Here is an 18,631-nt window from a genome sequence, read left to right on the forward strand (position 1 = left end):
TTAGCAGGACCCTAAGAAATGTGAGAGTCAATTTTGGCTAAAAGGAGCAGATTTGGAAAGCTCCAGGGAGTGAGCCCTTTCTGCTGAGTCATGTTGCAAAGGGCATGTGGCAGAGGGCTGCAGATATCTGTGGCTCTGTAAAAAAAAAAAAATCCCAGCTCCTCAGGAAGTGGCCATATAGGAAGGAGGGGGGAAAATTCCAGAAAGGGGAAGTAAAATGGCTCTAGGAGGAAAACTATCTGCTTCTGGGTTTTGCCTTGGTCCGAGTCTATGGCTATGCCTTCTTCCAGCAGATAGTTAGGGCCCTAACTATCTGGAGAACTATTATATAATATTAGTCACTACAAATGTAGCCACTAGAGAACTAGTAATTAGCCACTTTGAGTTAGCTCTGGCAGGTGTTCTCCCATTTAACTATTTTTTTTCACAATAAAGAAAATAAAGAACAAATGGCTGTTAACATTTCCTAACCTCTGTTTCAATACATCTCTTAACCATTTCTCTGAGCCAATCACAAGATTCCGGGCAGCCACTTCTAGGGAAACTAAAGAACTGTACACAATGAGGATGTTTGTAAGGTACAATATTTAGGGATCACGCTTCTTCTCTCAGTTGCCTGATCCTGATGCTCTGCACCTCATAGCCGCTGAGCCCCAAAATCAAGCTTTTCAACAAATCATACTTTTCAGAGACTAATTTGAAAATTTAGCTTATTAAATTGCCCCAAAAGTGTTTCAGTCTTGCTAGATAGAGTGTCCTTGGGCAATACATGGGCTCATGAAGGAAGTTCCTCTTAAAGATGGCAGCGTCTAGAAAAGGCACAGGCAATCTTAATAGGATTAAAAGAGAGGGGCTCCTCCTAACCTGGCATGTCCCTTCCATTGTCTTTAACCTCCACTGGAATTTGAAGGTAACAGAGTGGATTGCTTAACTCTGCTTCCCTGTAGAATACAAGTGAAATGCATTTTTAAATGATACAATTTCATACATGTATATTAAACAATCTTCAAAGCCTTAAACTTAAAATATGTGCAATATTTATACTGAGTGAGTCTTGCTTTTGTCCCCATTGATGAGAACTCAGGCTGTCTTTGCTATGAAATATTTTAGAACTTTGTATGTTAATTGTGGTTAAAGATGCAGGAACATTTAATGCAGTAAAGCCTCCCCCTAATACTGATATTCAGAAGTAGGATAAAAACCTCTCCTCATAGACAAATTGGATTTGAAGGATGTCATTTCACCTATGGCATGTGCAAATTGTATCACAATAAACTAAGTTATAACTAAGGTCCATGCTATCTGTTTGGAAAATGTATCTCTAAGGTCAACAAGAATTGAAGTACTCCACTGAGATTTTTCCACATAGTGCCTATCTGAACATGTCAGCGTTTTGAATTTGCAGATGGTAATGAATCAATAACACTGACTTCTTACCGATGTGCATCATAAACTTAAAGCTGGTGAAAGAAAGCTGTGATTTCTTAATTTAGGTTAATAAATATTCCTGGTTATCAGTTGGATTTTAGCAGTAGACATTTTTCTACTTCTGCCCTACACCAGTATAAAACGTATGCCAATTAAAAAATATATTACATCTTTTGAACAGAGAGATTCAAATAGAAAATGATAAATGTTTGCCAATAGCATAAAGTCATTGGTTTATGATTAAGTAATTTATGTAAAAAATCCAACTTGAGCACAGTGAGCATTTCCTGTTTTGTTCCATAAAGTAACCATGCAAGTTCTCTTTCTGGCATGGGTTCCATATGAAATATTGACAGCTTTGGTTAAATAATCAAAAATGGTGACGCTATTTTAAAGCACTGTTCAATTTTCACTTAAAGATAGCGCATAATTCTTTCCAGTGGTGCAGTCTTTACAATACTATTGATCCTTTTCATTACTGTATGGGATTCATCAACAGGCACCCATTTATAGGATTCTCAGAAGCAACAAACAATAGGATTTAGAAGAAACAGATAATAATTCTGTTAGGAGTTGAAACTTCCAAATATACATACATCCAAACATACAATGAAAAAGGCTGTGCTAGAACAACTTTCCTTACATTGGCAAAAGAATTTTATTGGATATTAACAGTCCAAAGACTATTTCTACTTCTGCAATGTATGACCATAATACAACAAATAGAATCTATCTTCTCGACACAACAGTAGAGAAAGAAGGGATGTAACCTCGGAAGGCACATTTAAAAAACCTTCCTAGGCTATGCTCAAAGCCATATGGTGTGTAGACCAGAGTACTTGTCATTTAAACACCCAAATTATCCAGACACTACTTGATAATTAGGGAGCTAAGACAATTTCATTTTCACCCTAATTGAATACCCCATGGTTGCATGGGGCTTCCAGGGATCCCAAGTATACCTGTTTTGGTATCACTTCTACACTGCTGCATAGTGTAACATCCCCGGGAAGATTTGCTGGAAAGACACAACTCAAGAGAACAGATTGTGCCTTTAATCAAAATAATTTTAATCTTCCAGCTCCATATTTCAACAGAACTATAATCTCGAGTTCTTTCACACTCTTCAGTTTTAAAAAATCCACTTGGTGAACAAAAACTTATCAAAGGTGAAGAGAATAGTGCTGCAGAGGCCTCCTTAAGCACAGACCATGGCCAAGAACAACATGGGGCAGGCTCAGGAGAGAGAACGCTTGGTATTGTTTTTTCTGTGCAGTATAGACTGGAAAGTCAGATGAGAAGACCAAACAAAAAAATCATTTTGTGATCTAATGAGTTATTTTTCACCAAGGCTCTACTAGAACAGTATTACTTATAATTAAGTAATCTTGCTATAGACTTTTTGTCTGATTCAAACTTATCCCAAATGGCTTGTTGACTGTTTGGAAAGTTGCTTCTCTTGCTCCTCACTTCCTTCTCCACCTCACCCTTCTCCTCCACCTCTCTGCACGTTGAGATGGGCAGCACAGTGGAGAAGAAATGGGCTTAGGTATTGGACTCAGAGCAGCCTGGGTGGAGTCTCTGCTCTGCCACTCAATGCTGTGTGATCATGGGCAAGTTATTTAAATTAGCTGAGTCTCAGTTATTTATACATAAAGCGGAATTAATAATGATGCCTACCTCATAGGTTTTTATGAGTGTTATGTGAAAAAACTTGGAATTCCCTGGAGGTCCACTGGTTAGGACTCCATGCTCTCACTGCCAAGAGTCCGGGTTCAATCCCTGATCAGGGAACTAAGATCCCACATCCTACAAGACACGTGGCATAGCCAAAAAAAAAAAAGAGAGAGAGAAAGAAAAGGAAACTCATGTAAAGAGCTTAGCCAAAGGCCTAGATCCTACTGAGAGTTCAATGATGTTAGATATTATCATCATTATTATTACTATGATATTAGAGCTTGAACTTCTATCCCTGAAACATTCATGTGACTGAGCCCAGTTCTTGAGGGAATAGTTTCAAATAAGATGTAGGATAGGTGTGTATTCCAAGAAAGTTGCTTTCATGAGTGTTTTATCTCCTTTATCTGTCTTGTACCTACAATACACATAATACACTTTGTCAACTGACCGGCCAAATGTATGTATTTCACATACACTAACGAGGAAAAAATTAAATGCTTTATAGACAAGAACATTTAAAAGCTCAGCAAAGCTCCAAACAGTTAAAGTTTTCGAGACTATAACTTTTTACAACCTTGAAACTATAAAAAACAAATTGAAGGATAAGTAAACACATAATTCCCTGAAAAAGGAAGAAAACAGTATCAAGATTCAATTACAGATATTCACAGGTTTTTTCCTTTTGCCTTTAAAAGCCAGCAAATGATAATTTCATAATTTCTCATAAATAAGATTATACTTTTAAACATGTCTTTAGTCCCACTGGTGAGTGGTTTCTTCATACCATATACATATATATACACACACATACATGTATCACATAAAACTTCTTCTGTCTTAATAACTAGAAGAAAACCGAATGAACAGACTGTTTGAAATAAAGACACATGAGAAGTACCACAACTAAGTTAACACAATAAGAAGGAATCCAGGAAACTAAATGTTGCTGTGTCTTTGGCCCCACAGATAATAGAACAGGTGAGTCAGCTGGTCATTGATCACCTGGAAATCCAACGCTGGCTCTTTAAAATGGACTATGAGTTTGGAGGAAATGGGACTGCATTTTGTGACATTCCATCCCACCTAAAGTGCTACAAGTGGGTCCTAAAGGAGAGTCACAGATACGGCCGTGAAGACTGGAGCAAGAAATGGGCACAAGTGAGTGTTCGATGGTAACTTAAACCCGAAGTGTCTGTGAACAGATAGGAGATAAAGCAAAAGGCTCTGCTAGAAGATAAGGCACTTTCTTCTAGACTCAGCTGCGTTACCTACCAGCAGTGAGACCTTAGGCAAGTTTTTTACTTTCTTTGGCCTTAGTTCTTATATACAAATTGAATGAGGTTGATTAGGTTATTTTAAATGTTCCTTCTTGGAGCCCTAAAAGTCCTCAAATTGATTATGATAATTAGGAAGTAATCTTTTTACCATATTCAAATAACATTACAAATCTAATCATTTGCTGTAAGTGGGTCTTGATCAGATGCTTCTAACAAGTGTTATTAAGCTAGTTGTATTTTATTATGAGAGAGAAATTCTATTAGTGAATGCTTGTCACCTGGAAGCTAATGTATAATAGCATTCTGTCAGCAGTCATATGTTTTTGAAGACAATTCAAGGAAATTTATGTAACTGCTGGTGCCTGTGAGATGTTGAGAAAATAATACATTCCAGCAAGAAAATCTCCCGGCAAGAACTGAATACGTAAAAACTCTTAGCATATGAGTGACGTGTACAGATTTTTCCACACATATTGATGGAAGGATGAATTGTACAACTTCTTAGTCTGTTTCAAACTTGCTTAATAATTAGTTTTATATGGCCTCATATATGAATTACCCCACCATTCTAAAAGTTGCATCATTTTGTATCCAGAGACCTCGACTTGCCTGGCTTCTCTTAATCCCAATCTCTGTTTTGGCTGAGCTACTGGTGAAAGCATAACTGATGAGGAAAATTCAGACGCAGATTCCGTTAACTGATTCCTTCCCCACCGATGTCTGTAGTAGTGGGCTCTGCAGTGATTTGCATCTGCTTTGAGCATCCCACTATACGAGTATATGAATCAAGACACAAGTGATAGAAAGGGAGGGGCACACAAGAGAGAACCCCATTATTCTTGTGAAAGTGAAATGACGAATACATCTAGAGAATAGTCAGAAGGGAGAGTTCCCTTTTACAAATGTTACTGTTCTCCTCATAATCTATTCCGGGCTTTTCCTCCCCCTCCATCAGTGAATGGACTAAATGCAGTACTTGTCATGGCCAGCTTTTTACATATTATTTAAAGGATACCAAAATGAATTACTCTTCTAGAAAAAAATAAAACAGGGAAAATGTATTTAATTTTGAGGCCCATAGAGGTTTCTCTTGTGTTCTCCTTGGACTAGATTTTGTTTCATCTTATATAAAAAAAAAATTTAAGCAAAACTGTTGCGATTAAACCATGAAAAGTATGACTTTTTTAATCTAAAAGACTGAAATGTTAATGTACAAAGTATTTGCTGTCTCAATATTTCAAACCAATTTTCATAAAATTCTCCTGACACTAGACTATGATAAATTTGAAATGTTTGACTTTAAGTTTTAAAAATATTTAAAATATTAGCATTTGGCTGAATTGCATTTAGAAACCTGAATATATATTATTTAATTTCAATTATTTTAAACAATACCGTTTTAAATTGTCACCAAATACATTTGGCATTATTGTTGTCAAATGTGACACTTTTGAATAATTAATAATCTGTCTAAATCTTTTTTTTAACTTAACAAGGGAAAAATCATTATTATGAAATCTTTTTACACTCTGAGACCTGTGCTTGGCCAGGCTTGGTTAGAAGCCAAAAATAAAAATAAAAAATAAAGTAGTTGCCTTCAAAGTGAAATTGCATTCAGAGTGGAAGTGAACCGCAATTTCCACTGAGTGTAGCTATTGAAAATTTAGGATTAGAATTATCTTTTGTCCCAGAAGACCGTCATAATGGTGCACATTTAGACATTAAAACATTACTTTATGAGCACAGGCATGTTTTAATGTCCTATTACAGTTTGTAGACCTGTTTCTTTTGATAATGAAGATGTTGTGTCATCAAGCCTAGCCTGGCACATACAAAACATATGCTGGCAGGTTATTAAAAATTTCAGCTTCTTGATGAAAGACTATCCTGCAGGCTAAGAGTCCAGAGAAAGACTCCATTCTGGGAGAATTATTAGAAATGAGAATATGACTGTAAGCACTAAACTATGTTCGTACTTACAAATAGCATCATTTGCATAGCAGTTTATGACACGATACCATGATTTTTCTCATTGGTATGTTGTAGGCAACAGATTAAAAACAGTGCTGTTTATGGGAGTTTGAACTGTTTTGAGAGGCTCTTGCATCTTATGTAAATATTGGTTTTAGAGGTAGGCATGATTCAGTGTAGACTCAAGGATCTAATATAAAGATCATCTTTTTTTCTACCTAATTGAGAACGAGAGTTATTTGGTTGCAGTTGAGACTTGAAACAAAGTCATGGAATCAACAAATGCTAAAACATTGAAGTCACATTTAAAAAATCAGTGTTGACCTGTAGGTGATTTTAGGAAAAGCAGAATGTTACGTGATGGCCACAATGAAAACAGCACAACTCTCATTTTTTTCATGATGGCTTGGTACCAACCTTACTCTCTTCATCCTACCAGCTAACAAAACCTACGTCCGCCAACAGGTTCCAGTAAACTCACTCACTTAAGTACTCAATGCTTGTTAAGGTTCAATGAATCTACACATGTGTGCATGCTCCAAAGACCCCACTCCCCAGTCGGGGGGATTTCATTTAGTAGGAATAAAGGCTTAAGCAAAGACACACCTGTAGGGGAAAAACCTTCCTGGATACTCTCACCTAAGACAGTGTAGGGAGACCCAAGGAGACATTTGTTGTGGTACTAGTCCTTCTTGTGCCTTTTTCTTTCTTTCTTTTTTTAAAGGGTAAAATTTCCCTCCCTCGCTCCTAGAAGATGGGCTTGGTGGTAGTGAGGCCTGGTGACACTGCTTTGGAAGAGTAGTTGCCAGAATACTGGCCTAGACGTGAGATTTAGCATTTTGTAGACCCATGAATACACTATAAGGTCTTGACATTTCTCCATATTTCTTAATAATAGAATTGTACCATCGCATATTTGATCCATGGTTGGTTGACGTGGAACCCACAGATACGGAGGGTAACTGTGCAATGCCATTTTATACATGGGACTTGAGGATTCTTGGATTTTGGTATCCATGGGAGTCCTGGCATTTCAGTACTTTATGTGAATTGACTCATTCAATCTCAGAAAAAAACGGAAGTGTTTACTCATTTACTTCCACACCACTTTGATACGGAAGGTACTGTCACTCTGTTTACCGATGGAGAAATTGATGCTTGGGAAGTGCAGTGACTTGCCCAAGTTCACACAGCTAATAAATGATCCGCACCTAGTTTGGTACACACATCCACTCCTCCTGGCCCCGCGCCCTTGCCACACTGAGCTGAATCCATTTAGAAAAGACCCGTTGTTTGAAAGCCTTAGAGTAGCGTTCTCCCTCAGGTCCCTGCCGTTGTGGCCTGCTGCCCTTGTGGCAGATCGTCTGCTTTCTACAGAGACTTGCGGGAAACACAAACGTCCCACAGCTATTGCTCTCAAATTTCTTCCCTTTCCTGTCTGAAAGGAGAGCTGCTGTCCTGTTGCCAGCAGGCTGAGATGTAAGAGGGCCATCGGTACACACACCTCATAGTTTCAGAGAAGAGGCCCTGTTGGGGGGTCTGTAGGATTCGGCTTTGCAACCTAACTGCCTCACGTACCTACTTATGTGCATGGGTGAGGAGAGTGAGTTTTAGATATCACCCTTTGATCGTTCATGGAGGTGACACATTTTCAATGCCTTTCTCAACTTAGTACACTAGCAAGATCATTTTAGTGAACCTGTAAATTCTCACAGAGCTTAGAGTAAGTAGCCTATCTTCACAATCAGACACAGCATTAAAAATATAGTGAGTTTTTAAAACCCTGTTTTTTGGATAAGCAACCACATATTTTGTTTGTTTGCTTTTAGTCTCCTGTTCCAGGTTGACATGTAAACTTCCTCTGAAGCAAAATGAGGTCTGGAATAGGCTAGTATGAATAATTGAACATTCAGGATAAGTAGGAGGTGGCCTGGCTTCGTGGGTTCCATAGCCTAGGCGCACAGAGGTTACTCGGGGGGAACCATGGGCAAGTCACTTCAGCTCTCCAGGTCTCTATCGCTTCAACTGTAAAGAGAAGTAATATTAGTAACTGTCTCCTGGGGAGGTAGTGAGAATTAAATGAGATAACCTTTGTGGGTTGGCTACCGATGTACTTAGCACATAAGACTTCAAGAAATGCTACTTGTTATTAATATTACCATAAAATTGCATTACAGTTAAATTGTAGGTAATATTGAACAAGTACATACAATTTAATCTTTTTATGGTGACTCAGAAGGTCCTGTAGCATCTTGTAGGCTTCCAGAACATTGTTCTATGCATCAATTATCATTACATAGGATTGTGGCTGTTGTGGATACAGAATGTTGACCAAGTTGTGCCTGCCCAATGATTTACCCAGATAATGCCTTTAAAAGAATAAACCATGAAAGCAGCCTGGTTTCTTATAATTTGAAAACAGAAAATAACTCCAGTTATTTAAACTTCCTACATGTTGTATAAAGAGGCATTGACCTGATAAAGTAGACATTTTTCTGACCACAAGATTGAGACCCGGTTGCTTCATTTTCCGGTTCCAGTTGATGTCTTTTCTAATTAGTGTAGCAGCACGTCACCGCAATCATTGGAAAGTCTTAGTCATTTACATATTTTTCCTTATCTCTGAAAATGACTTAGAATGTTTTCTTCCAGTTCAATGGCTGTTTTCATGAAGCTGCCAGGGTTGGGTGTGAGGTGCTTCTCTGTGCCTGAGGAAGATGATAGGAGAAGGAAAATTGCCTTCCCAAGTTAAATGAAAGCTGGGTCCCCCTTCTGAGGACCTATAATAATCAGCTATACAAGCTGTTGGTTTGTGTGTCCTATTGATTTAATATGCTTCTAATCAGTACATAAAGCTATGGGCCTGCAGTGTTAATTTTTCATATGCTTACAAAGTACCCTTTGATTTTCTGTCACACGTTAATTACAGCGTTTTGCCATTAAATAGGAAGCTTTGTGTAAACTAATTACTAGGTAATCATTGTCTACTGCAAGCATGCTGTTTGTACCTTTTATTTTATTCTAAAAATGCACAGATCTCACAGTCTGGAAACCCTCTACCTTCCAGCCATTAGCTCTCACTAATTCATAGCATTATTGTGGTGAGAGTATAGGAGTTGTAATTGTTGTGGTATCAGAGCTGTTAATTACCGGAGTAAACAGTTGAAATGGTGCCAAGGTCTATTGTACAAGGCAGAGAAAAGGAGGTTTAAATGTTACTCCCACCATCTGGGGACTAGGGGAGAGGCAAATGCTTGAGAACAGCAGTGAGGCGCTATCGCCTCAGCTCCAGGGTTGGCGGCCATATGGATCCGGAATATTTTGAATCAATTGAATTTAACTACCAGTTTTCGCGATAACAGTGTGGAAGGAAGGAATAAAGCAAAAGATGAGAGGAACAAGAACTGGTTATGTTTTCACATACAGGAAGTCCCCATTGGAGTTCTTTTGGAAATATCTGCTTCAAGCCACATAGCAGGCACGGATATTTGGAACAGATTCAGAGTGGGTTTTACTCTCCTCTGCCGGCCACTGCGCCATTTGCTTCTGGTCGTCTGTCCTCCATGCCCCTCGGTGAGAGAGGGATGCCCTTGAGAAGACCCAGACTTTCGTGTAATTGTGCCAGAGCAAACAAAAAATCCTCACTTTTGGAATTCACCGATTTACTACCCTGGTATTTTAATAAGCATGGTCTGTAGAAAAAACAACAATACTAAATATATAATGCTATCACATCCACCTCAAGTATATACCTCTGTACACATGGAAATATCAAAGAAGGTACAGACTCCGATTAAGAAAGGCAGATGCTTGCCCATTTATTTTGTATAAAATTAAAATATAAATCCTCCTGATAGTCTCCCATTTCAGTCGACAAATTCACCCCACTCCCCACTACTTGGATGAAAAATCAAGTCCAAAGGGCACATGTGTTTTCGTTTGCTTTTAATTTTCAACTAAAGAGCTTTTTCAGCATATGCAGTATTCTCAACCAGCGATATTTCTCTAACTGGAAAGAAAGAAACCTATTGTCAATAATAATAATTATGGCCACTACCATTTATGGTTGATTTTTAAACTGCGTGGTTTCTGCTTTAAAATACCGTGTAATCTTTAAAACAGTCACATGTTTTTACTTGATGTCACTCATATTTAATATAATTGCCTTTAAACCCATTGTCCAACATTAAAAATATCTTTAAAAAAATCTACCACTTGCTGCTGTAACTACTTTTTAATATCATTCCCAAAACATGAACATATTCTTCTTTTTTTAAACCACCCTGGATTATTTATTTTTAATTGTTCTTTTAGCAGATGTTGAAGTAATTCAGAGAATAGTGTAAACAACTCCTTTAAAGAGAGCGATCACAGACGACCACATACACCATGAACCAAGGGCAGTGCCTGTCCGGCTTTTATGGTGGCCGCTTTGGCCCACAGGAAAAGTTTTTCCTGCTTTTGTGTATGTGCAAAGTTCAAGTTAGAATTTCAAGAAATGCTTAATCTTTATCTATTGAAATCCCCAGCATGCAGCGCGACAGGGTGAGCCTAGAAAGAAAATCATGGCCCCCTGTGGAGAGGGGAAAAAAGAAACAGCAGTTGAAGAGCTGGAAAGCTGAAAGGGAATGAACCTCTCTAGCGTTTCTGGTCAGGGCGAAGCAGTTGTGCTGAGCTTTGGAATGGAGGCGCAACATATGTGCCTCAGTTGGACAAAACGCTTCTCGAGTCAAATCAACTGCTAGGCCTGCACGCTGGTGCAAGGTGGAGGCCTGGATAATGAGGGACAGACTTCTCGAGAAGCAGCGCGTGGATAATGCTACATAAGTATGGAATTATATACCACATTTTCACCATTCTGTTTAATGAGAGCCGCCACCGCAGCGAATCACTTGCCACACAGCCAAGATGGGCCATTAGCTATCAAGGGAAAATTGTCTTTGCCGCTTTCAGCAGATGGAGCAAATATTTTACAAAGCAATTTTACATACCAAAAGCATTTGTGTGCCTTGGTAATGTTGGCTGTTTTACATTATGTTACCTTCTACGGCAGCATAATTTGCCATCTCATCGAAGGCAAAGTTGGCATTTTTGATTTTTCAACTCTCAATTAACAATTAAACATGGAGTATTAAGGTAGTCCTTAAACTTTAAGTAGGTGTGGAGAGTAGTTTATGACTTGCTGAAGACATTTTCATTTTTTCTTCATCCTCTCAGCCTATTTTTGCACTCTAAAGAGGGACGATTGCTAATGATTTTAATGGAAAGGAATGAGTGAAAACCTCACTACTGACTGCAGAATGAGAGTAGCCAATGCATAGAGTGATCAGAGCCTTTGCTGGCTTAAGCATCCAGCATGGACTGTGGATACACGGTTTGGCCCACCCCTTTGTATCAGTTTAAAATGTTTAATATTCAATAACACAAAGTCCAACTCAAAATGACTTTAAAAATAAAGAGAATTTTTAAAAATAAACATAAAAAATAAGCAGAATTTATTATTATCAATTGAAAACTGAAAATCCAGAGATTGGCTCTGGCATCAGACAAGGCTTAATCCAGTGGCTCAGTATCACTAAGGACCCAGTTACTTTCCATCACTCCTCCGTACTGTGCATAATGTCTGCTCCATCCTAAGGCTGGCTGTCCCCAGGGTCGCTAGATGGCTGCCAGTGGCTCCTGGAGCTTGTCCTTAGTCAAGTAGCTCCTAGAGCTTGTCCCCGGTCAAGGTAATAGGAAGAGAGAACATCTCACCAGGCAGCATTCTCAGAAGAGTATAAAAGCTTCTTTCTCAGAAGGCCCCAGCAAGTGTTTCCTAACACTTGATTAGCCTAATTGGGTCATGTGCCCCTCCTGAACCAATCACTGTGGCCAGGGTATGGCTTTGCTAACCAGGGGCCCATCCCTGGAGCTGAGCATGGAGTCACTCTCAATTCTCGCATAGCTAAGAATGGGGTAGGGACAGTTGCTGAAAGGAAGTTGGGTATATCATTACCTGGAACGAGGGGACAAAGATGCTAGGCAGACAACAACAGATGTCCATTCTACCATTTGTCATAAATTTGACACCACAGACTTAGCATCACATGTGGATGATCTAAATCTGACCCAGATGGACCATCAATGCCCACTGATGGCAGTTACAGACCCAGATCTCATCGCACTATGGCATACTGGTAGCAACTAGATTTGAATCCCAGTTTGCTACTTCATGGGTGTGTGACATGGAATGGAGATGATAATTACTACTTCAGAGACTGGCTTTGAGATAATAAATATAAAATCCCTGGCACAGACCTACCACATGGTAAGCTTTCAACAAGAGAGAGCTATTGTTTTACCTAAAAAATAACTATAGTGGTAAAAAGTGTCCTGTGTAAGCAAAGTAACCTTCCTAAATTCACCCTCAAATTCGGAATCCCTCCCTTCTCTCCATCTCTGTGCCGCTAGCCTTTCAAATCCTGGAACCCACACTTTCCCTTTGAAAGAGGCAGCAGGGGTGGTGGAAACCACTCACCCCAGAACCAGAGGCAGCCAGAGAGCTCCTGTGGTCTCGCTGTATGAGTGTAGAAGCGCCATCCCCTCTTCTGTTACACGAGGCATTTGTCTTAGATGTTCCACATGGCCTCTTTCAACACTGACATTCTTGCTTAGTTTTTCAAGTGATTGTCTTGCCCTTTTGTCCCTATTCCTCCATTTAGGGATATCAGAAGACTCTATAAAGCAGAATCATCTAGGTAGGTCCCTTGGTTTCTCTTTTGAGCAACACCAATGTCTGATGTGAGAGACTGGAGGTGATTAGCCGAGAAGTTACTTTACTTAATTCACCACTGCCGATCCAGCAAAGAAGCTTCTGAAATAAAAGCAGTATTGGTGAGATTGATATTTAGAGCATCTAATTTGTATTCTTTCTTCCTCCTTGCTCATCCTCCCCAACACACACACATGCACACACACACACACACACTCATACTCACACACACACACACACTTAGAATTTACTTGGGAAAGTTACCTCTCTGGAGCTTGAAGTCGCTTTAGTCATTGAGGGCAATATTAAATTGGATATGCTAGCAGCTTCCCCTGAGATATCCTGAATTTCTTTCAGTCAAATATCTCTTCCTTCAAATTTATACTTTCTTGATAGAAAAAAGAGAGAGAGCTGAGAGGCAAAGTCCATGCTTGATAGACAAGAATCTCTAGGATGCATTGGTCAGGCTGATGGAGGCCCTGCAGTTATCTTGGAACACTCCAAGGTCATGACTATCACTGATGTACTCTGAGGGGTAAATATGGATCCTGGGTGACAAGGCTACGCAGTGGCACAGATGCGGCTCAGGTTCCTCCTGGATGGGAATTGCTCTAGAGCTATTAGCTCCACAAAGGCCAGCAGCTAATGTGCATTGCCAGAGCCAGTGCAATCATAATGGAATGAAGATCTGGAACTGATTTTTTTCAAGAAGTGAAGGGTATTTTTCTAACATTTGTTTATCACCCATGAGGTCTAAGCTTTCCTTTCCACACCTCCAGAGTTCTTAGCTCTAAACGATCTGCTCCATGTGGATGATAAACTCTCTGAAACACTAACCAGTAGTAGTCTATCACCTTGATGTGCCTCATTGAACTACTCATTTCATAAGTATGTAAGATAGAGAATCTGTGCCCCAGTTGCTGGCTTGTAACAGATATTCTACACACACACACACACACACACACACACACACACACACACTTTGCAAGGGTGAAAAGCAGTGGGGAAGAAGGCAAACTAGCAATGGTTCCCCCAACTCCGTTGTTTTCTGTCTTCAGTCACGTGTTGAAAATCACCCAATAACCGAATCTGACAACTCAGCCAGTGATCTTACACAAGCCTCCTCACTCCAGGGGCCTCTACTTGCCATTTGTAGAGCAGGGGAAATAATCCTGTGCTGGCCCACCTCCGAGTGTTGGTGTCAGGACCAAAGGAGATAATGAATGTGAGCCTGCTGTGACAAGAGGAAGTATTTTATGAATACGGTTCTGATGATTCACATGAATTTGGGGGTTTGTGTGGCACGGTTTTGTACATCTGTGTCTGTGTGCATCAATGTGTACTTAAGCTTACTCTGAACAGAATAAGCCCCAATAGCTACAGATCTTCCGTTATCAGCAACTGCCCTTAAAGTTGTGGTAACTGTGTTTGAACTATGCAAAATGATAAACACTAGAGAACAGAAACTCCCCCCAAGCTGAGAACTTGCATCTGATGTCTCTTCATTGGAACTAAGGCCATTCTTAGTATAATCCTTCTATTTCCTATCAGATGCTTTCAAAATAAAGAAATAAATTGAACAGTTAATACCTCCCACCCCATTATTTCCCTGTGTATCTTTTTCTTAGAGAGTTCCTCGTGGCCCCAAGCTGCCTCTGTGTGCCCCAGCATCCCCTATCGAATGTCACCCTGCAAGTGCCTTCGGCCCTGTACTTCTCATGATGGGACACAATTTCCACAGCAGACTTTCCTCTAGGAAATTTACCCCCTTGCTATGGCTTTGTACGCAGCACAAACGCTGTAGATCAAGGCAGAATGGCTGGCTCTGTAAGCAGAGGCAGTGAGGGCAGCCTGACACAGTGTCCAGATGCCTCTTGCAAGCTACAGCCTCACAAGTTAATTATTGGCCTTCATATAGCATGTTGCATCAGAGGTGACATTCATAAATGTCACCTTATTTATCTTTCCAGTGCCCCTCAGAGGCCGGGAATCTCATAAAATCCACCCAGGAAGAATTGGTGCTTCTTAAGTAGTCATCCCCCAAGGTGGTCCCTGGGCAGCAAGGAGGGAGCCTGTTGCAAGGTTTCACATTTTCCCTTATTCTGTAACTTCAGCTCTTCGGGGCTGGGTCCCTGTGTTTATCACCGCCACGACTCAGTCCACAAATATTGAGTGTTCCCTGTGCTGAGCGCTGGGGAGCCTGACCTCAAAGCCACTGACCACGCCATTAAGGAGCCCCCGGGGGGCTGGAGAGCATGGGGAAAGGATACCCCACAGGGATGGCAGAGAAGGCTTCCTGGGGGAGGGATGACTGGAACTAACTCAGAGAGGGTGAGGAGCAGTCAGCTAGGTGAGGAAGGGGGGAAAGGAAGGCGGAGGAAAGACATTGAACCAGGGCAGTTTGGGGCAAGACTGAAAGCCAGAAAGGAGAGAAGTGAGGCTACATTAGGAATCAGAGGCCAGGTCACAGAGGGCCTTTGGGTGTCGTACTGAGGAGTTTTGACTTAATCCTGAAACAGATAGAGATCTAGTTTCAAGACTTAGGTGGCAAAGCTTTCACACACTCCTTCATTATCTCACCTCCATCTCTAGTCTCCCCGCACCCCAACACATAAACACTCTTTCTCCTTATTTCAGTTAGGCCTGACATTCTGTAATTATTTTCCTCGATTTTTTTTTATTGTGGTAAAATACCCATAACATAAAATTTACCATCTTAACCATTTTTAAGTCTACAGTTCAAAGGTATTAAATACATTCATAATGTTGTGCAACCATTACCACTGTCCATCTCCATAACTCTTTTCATCTTATAAAACTGAAACCCTGTACCCATCAAACACTAACTCCCCATTCCCCTCCCCCTGACAACTACCATTCCACTGTCTGTCTCAGTGATTCTGACTACTCTAAGTACCTGTCATTTTCTGCATGAATGAATGAATAAATGAATTACTTCTCTTGAACTGACTTGATGTGATAGCAGATAGCAGATCACTGGGTAGATGGTTCAACACCTTTCAGAAACAGGGCAGAAAGGGCCCTTTAATCAGGGCAGAACAAAAAGGAAGTCTCCACTGTCCTGGTAGAGGGCCTGCCCTGCACGGGTTCCTTCCTTGACATTTAGTTTCCCAAGCAGGGTGGGAACCTACAGACGTGCTTCATCGTCCCAGCTTTGGGGCACTGCATGAATCATAGACAATTGGTCTCTTTCGATAGAGTAGGATGGTTTTAACTGAAACAAGTGTAAAACAAAAAGAAAGATGGGTGTGGAGGACAGTGCTCAAAGAAGGAACCAAGAAGGGGGGTCCAGGTTGTTGGAACTGCGTGTTTTGTGTGCTTGTTTCTGGTTTAGATGCAGGGCCTTGGGGAGATGAGGTAATGTACAGTAAAGAGCAGAGAAGATGTAAACTGTGCAGGATACAAAGTGCTCCGGCTTTGACAGCAACTTCCCTGCCTATTAACTCCCAAGGTAGAGGCTCCTTGGGTAAGCTGGCTTCCCCAGCCCTTCTTCACAACCCCCAACTGTGCAGAGAGCCACCCTGAACGAGGGTGGGCGGCGGCACTCTCCTTTCCTCATGGCATTTTTGTTTTGTACGTCAAGCACTTACTAAGCTAACTAATGAGACTCTACCACCAGGATTTTCTGGATATTTCAGAAATTATTCAGGTGACTGGGACCTGCCTAGAGTGTACTCTCAGATATTTATTTGTCTTCTATTGTAGATTTTCAGAGGGTACGGGACCCAGAATGAATCAGATGTTCCAAGGAGCTGGGGGAGGGGGGAGGACAATCACTTTTTAAAGGCAGGGAAATTGAAAATAAATAGCTGTACAGATGATTTCTAAGATTCCTTCCTGCCCCACTCGCCAAAGCGGATTCTTTTCTGATTCTTCCAAATACTGATGTTCACTCAAAGATTAGAAAGTTCCCCAGCAACCCAAAGCAAGCCTGAGTTTTTCTCGTCATGTCCTATATTTTGAATATGAATCCTGCCCATCAAATGTTTTGTGTCTAGTGCCCTGCTCTTCTTCTGAGAGGAAAAATATCTGAAGAGGTGGCTTCTATCTAAAAAATTTTAGATAGTCTAAGGCTTTCCAAAAAAAAACAAAACCAAAATGTCCCAATAAACCAAGTCTTTTCATGTCAAAAAGCCAGGTTTCTTATTCATCAGAGGGTTTCCTACTGTTTTCACTTTGACAGGATGCTCTGTAGTTTGGGGTTGTTGTACAATGACATGGGGCCAGCCTCATATCCAGGCAGATGAGGCTATGACCTAGTGGGGCACATCAGGTGACTGAAGCCAGCCCCCCTCCCCATCTCACTCTTCCAACCTGCCCCCTCCTAAAATCCCACCTCTACAGGGTCAGCCGTGGTTTAAGGCTTTGATACCAGAGTTACATGGAGACCCCCCAACCAGGGGGAATGGGCACGGCTTAAAGAGATGAAGGTGCCCAAGAAAGACCCTGCCAACTCCACGATCTCTCCCAAGATTAGCTCTGTTAGGGTCACAGTATAAAAAACATTCCCATCTGGGTTGCCAAGAGGGAGGGTGGGTAGGGAAGGGAAGGAATGGGAATTTAGGAGGAGCAGAGGCAAACTATTATATATAGGAAACAAGGTCCTACTGTAGAGCACAGGGAACTATATTCAATATCCTGTGACAAACCATAATGGAAAAGAATATAAATACATGTATAACTGAGTCACTTTGCTCTACAGAAGAAATTAACACATTGTAAGTCAACTATACATCAATAAAATCTTTTTTAATGAAAAAAAAATTCCAGTCTGAAGGACCTTAGGGAGAAGGTAGTGAACCCCACCTTTTACACAATGGGAAACTAAGGCCCAGAGTAGGGAGGCACAGTGCCCGAGGACATGCCATTGGTCAGGCTGCTGTGGGTCTGAAACCGGGGTTACCTGATGCCCAGACAGAAGGCTGCCTTTTGGAGACAACAGGCACGATTAGCAGCAATATTTAGGGGCCAAGTCACTTTGAAATATGAAAATTGAAATGGCTGGAAAAATAGAGAATATTTTCAAAATGGCTTTCTGACTCTGGGTAAACAGTAACCACATTTTTTTTGCCTGTTGGAGGCCTGGTTTTTAATCACTCCACAAGCAGTTTTCATTTCTGTAGTAAAATTGCTTGTGGTTCTATTTAATTTGTTTCTGCAGGAGCCAGCTTTGGTGAAGATCTCCGAGGAGCTGGCGGGCGTTTTAGCACAGCACGCACAGCCAGTCAATGAGAAACGGTTCCCGACATGGAGGAAATTCCTCCAAACATTTCTCAGTCAAGGTAAATAAGACTGTAAAGCTTCTATTGAGGATTAGTCTGCACAACCTTGAATTCTAGTTTTGAGTCAACCTGGGGCCAACTTGAATACCTTGCAAGTCTTGTGTTGGTTTAGAAAAGTGCTCCTACAAGCAGACTTTCTTTCTCTTTTAAGCTTTGCCTAAATATTTATCTTGCACTCAGCCTCTTAAGTAAGCAGGAACTGAGCATACCAAGCGTGCCAT

The 18,631-nt window shown here is 40.7% G+C and overlaps 1 protein-coding gene across 4 annotated transcripts in view; it reads left to right on the forward strand.

The window, feature by feature from the left end:
- LOC309818325 (IQ domain-containing protein H-like) overlaps positions 1-18,631 on the forward strand; it is a gene marked incomplete at both ends in the record, with an annotated part of 111,487 nt that overhangs the window by 38,496 nt on the left and 54,360 nt on the right. For 3 of the 4 annotated variants that reach the window (XM_082647995.1, XM_082647993.1, XM_082647992.1), the window contains 2 exons: positions 4,075-4,266; positions 18,290-18,410. In XM_082647995.1, the coding sequence (XP_082504121.1) occupies positions 4,075-4,266; positions 18,290-18,410 (313 nt within the window). The remainder of the gene's footprint in view (positions 1-4,074; positions 4,267-18,289; positions 18,411-18,631) is intronic. The other variant, XM_082647994.1, reaches the window with a different exon arrangement.

The sequence above is a fragment of the Grampus griseus genome, assembly GCF_964374135.1.
Source record: "Grampus griseus genome assembly, chromosome: 2".
Lineage (NCBI taxonomy): Eukaryota > Metazoa > Chordata > Mammalia > Artiodactyla > Delphinidae > Grampus > Grampus griseus.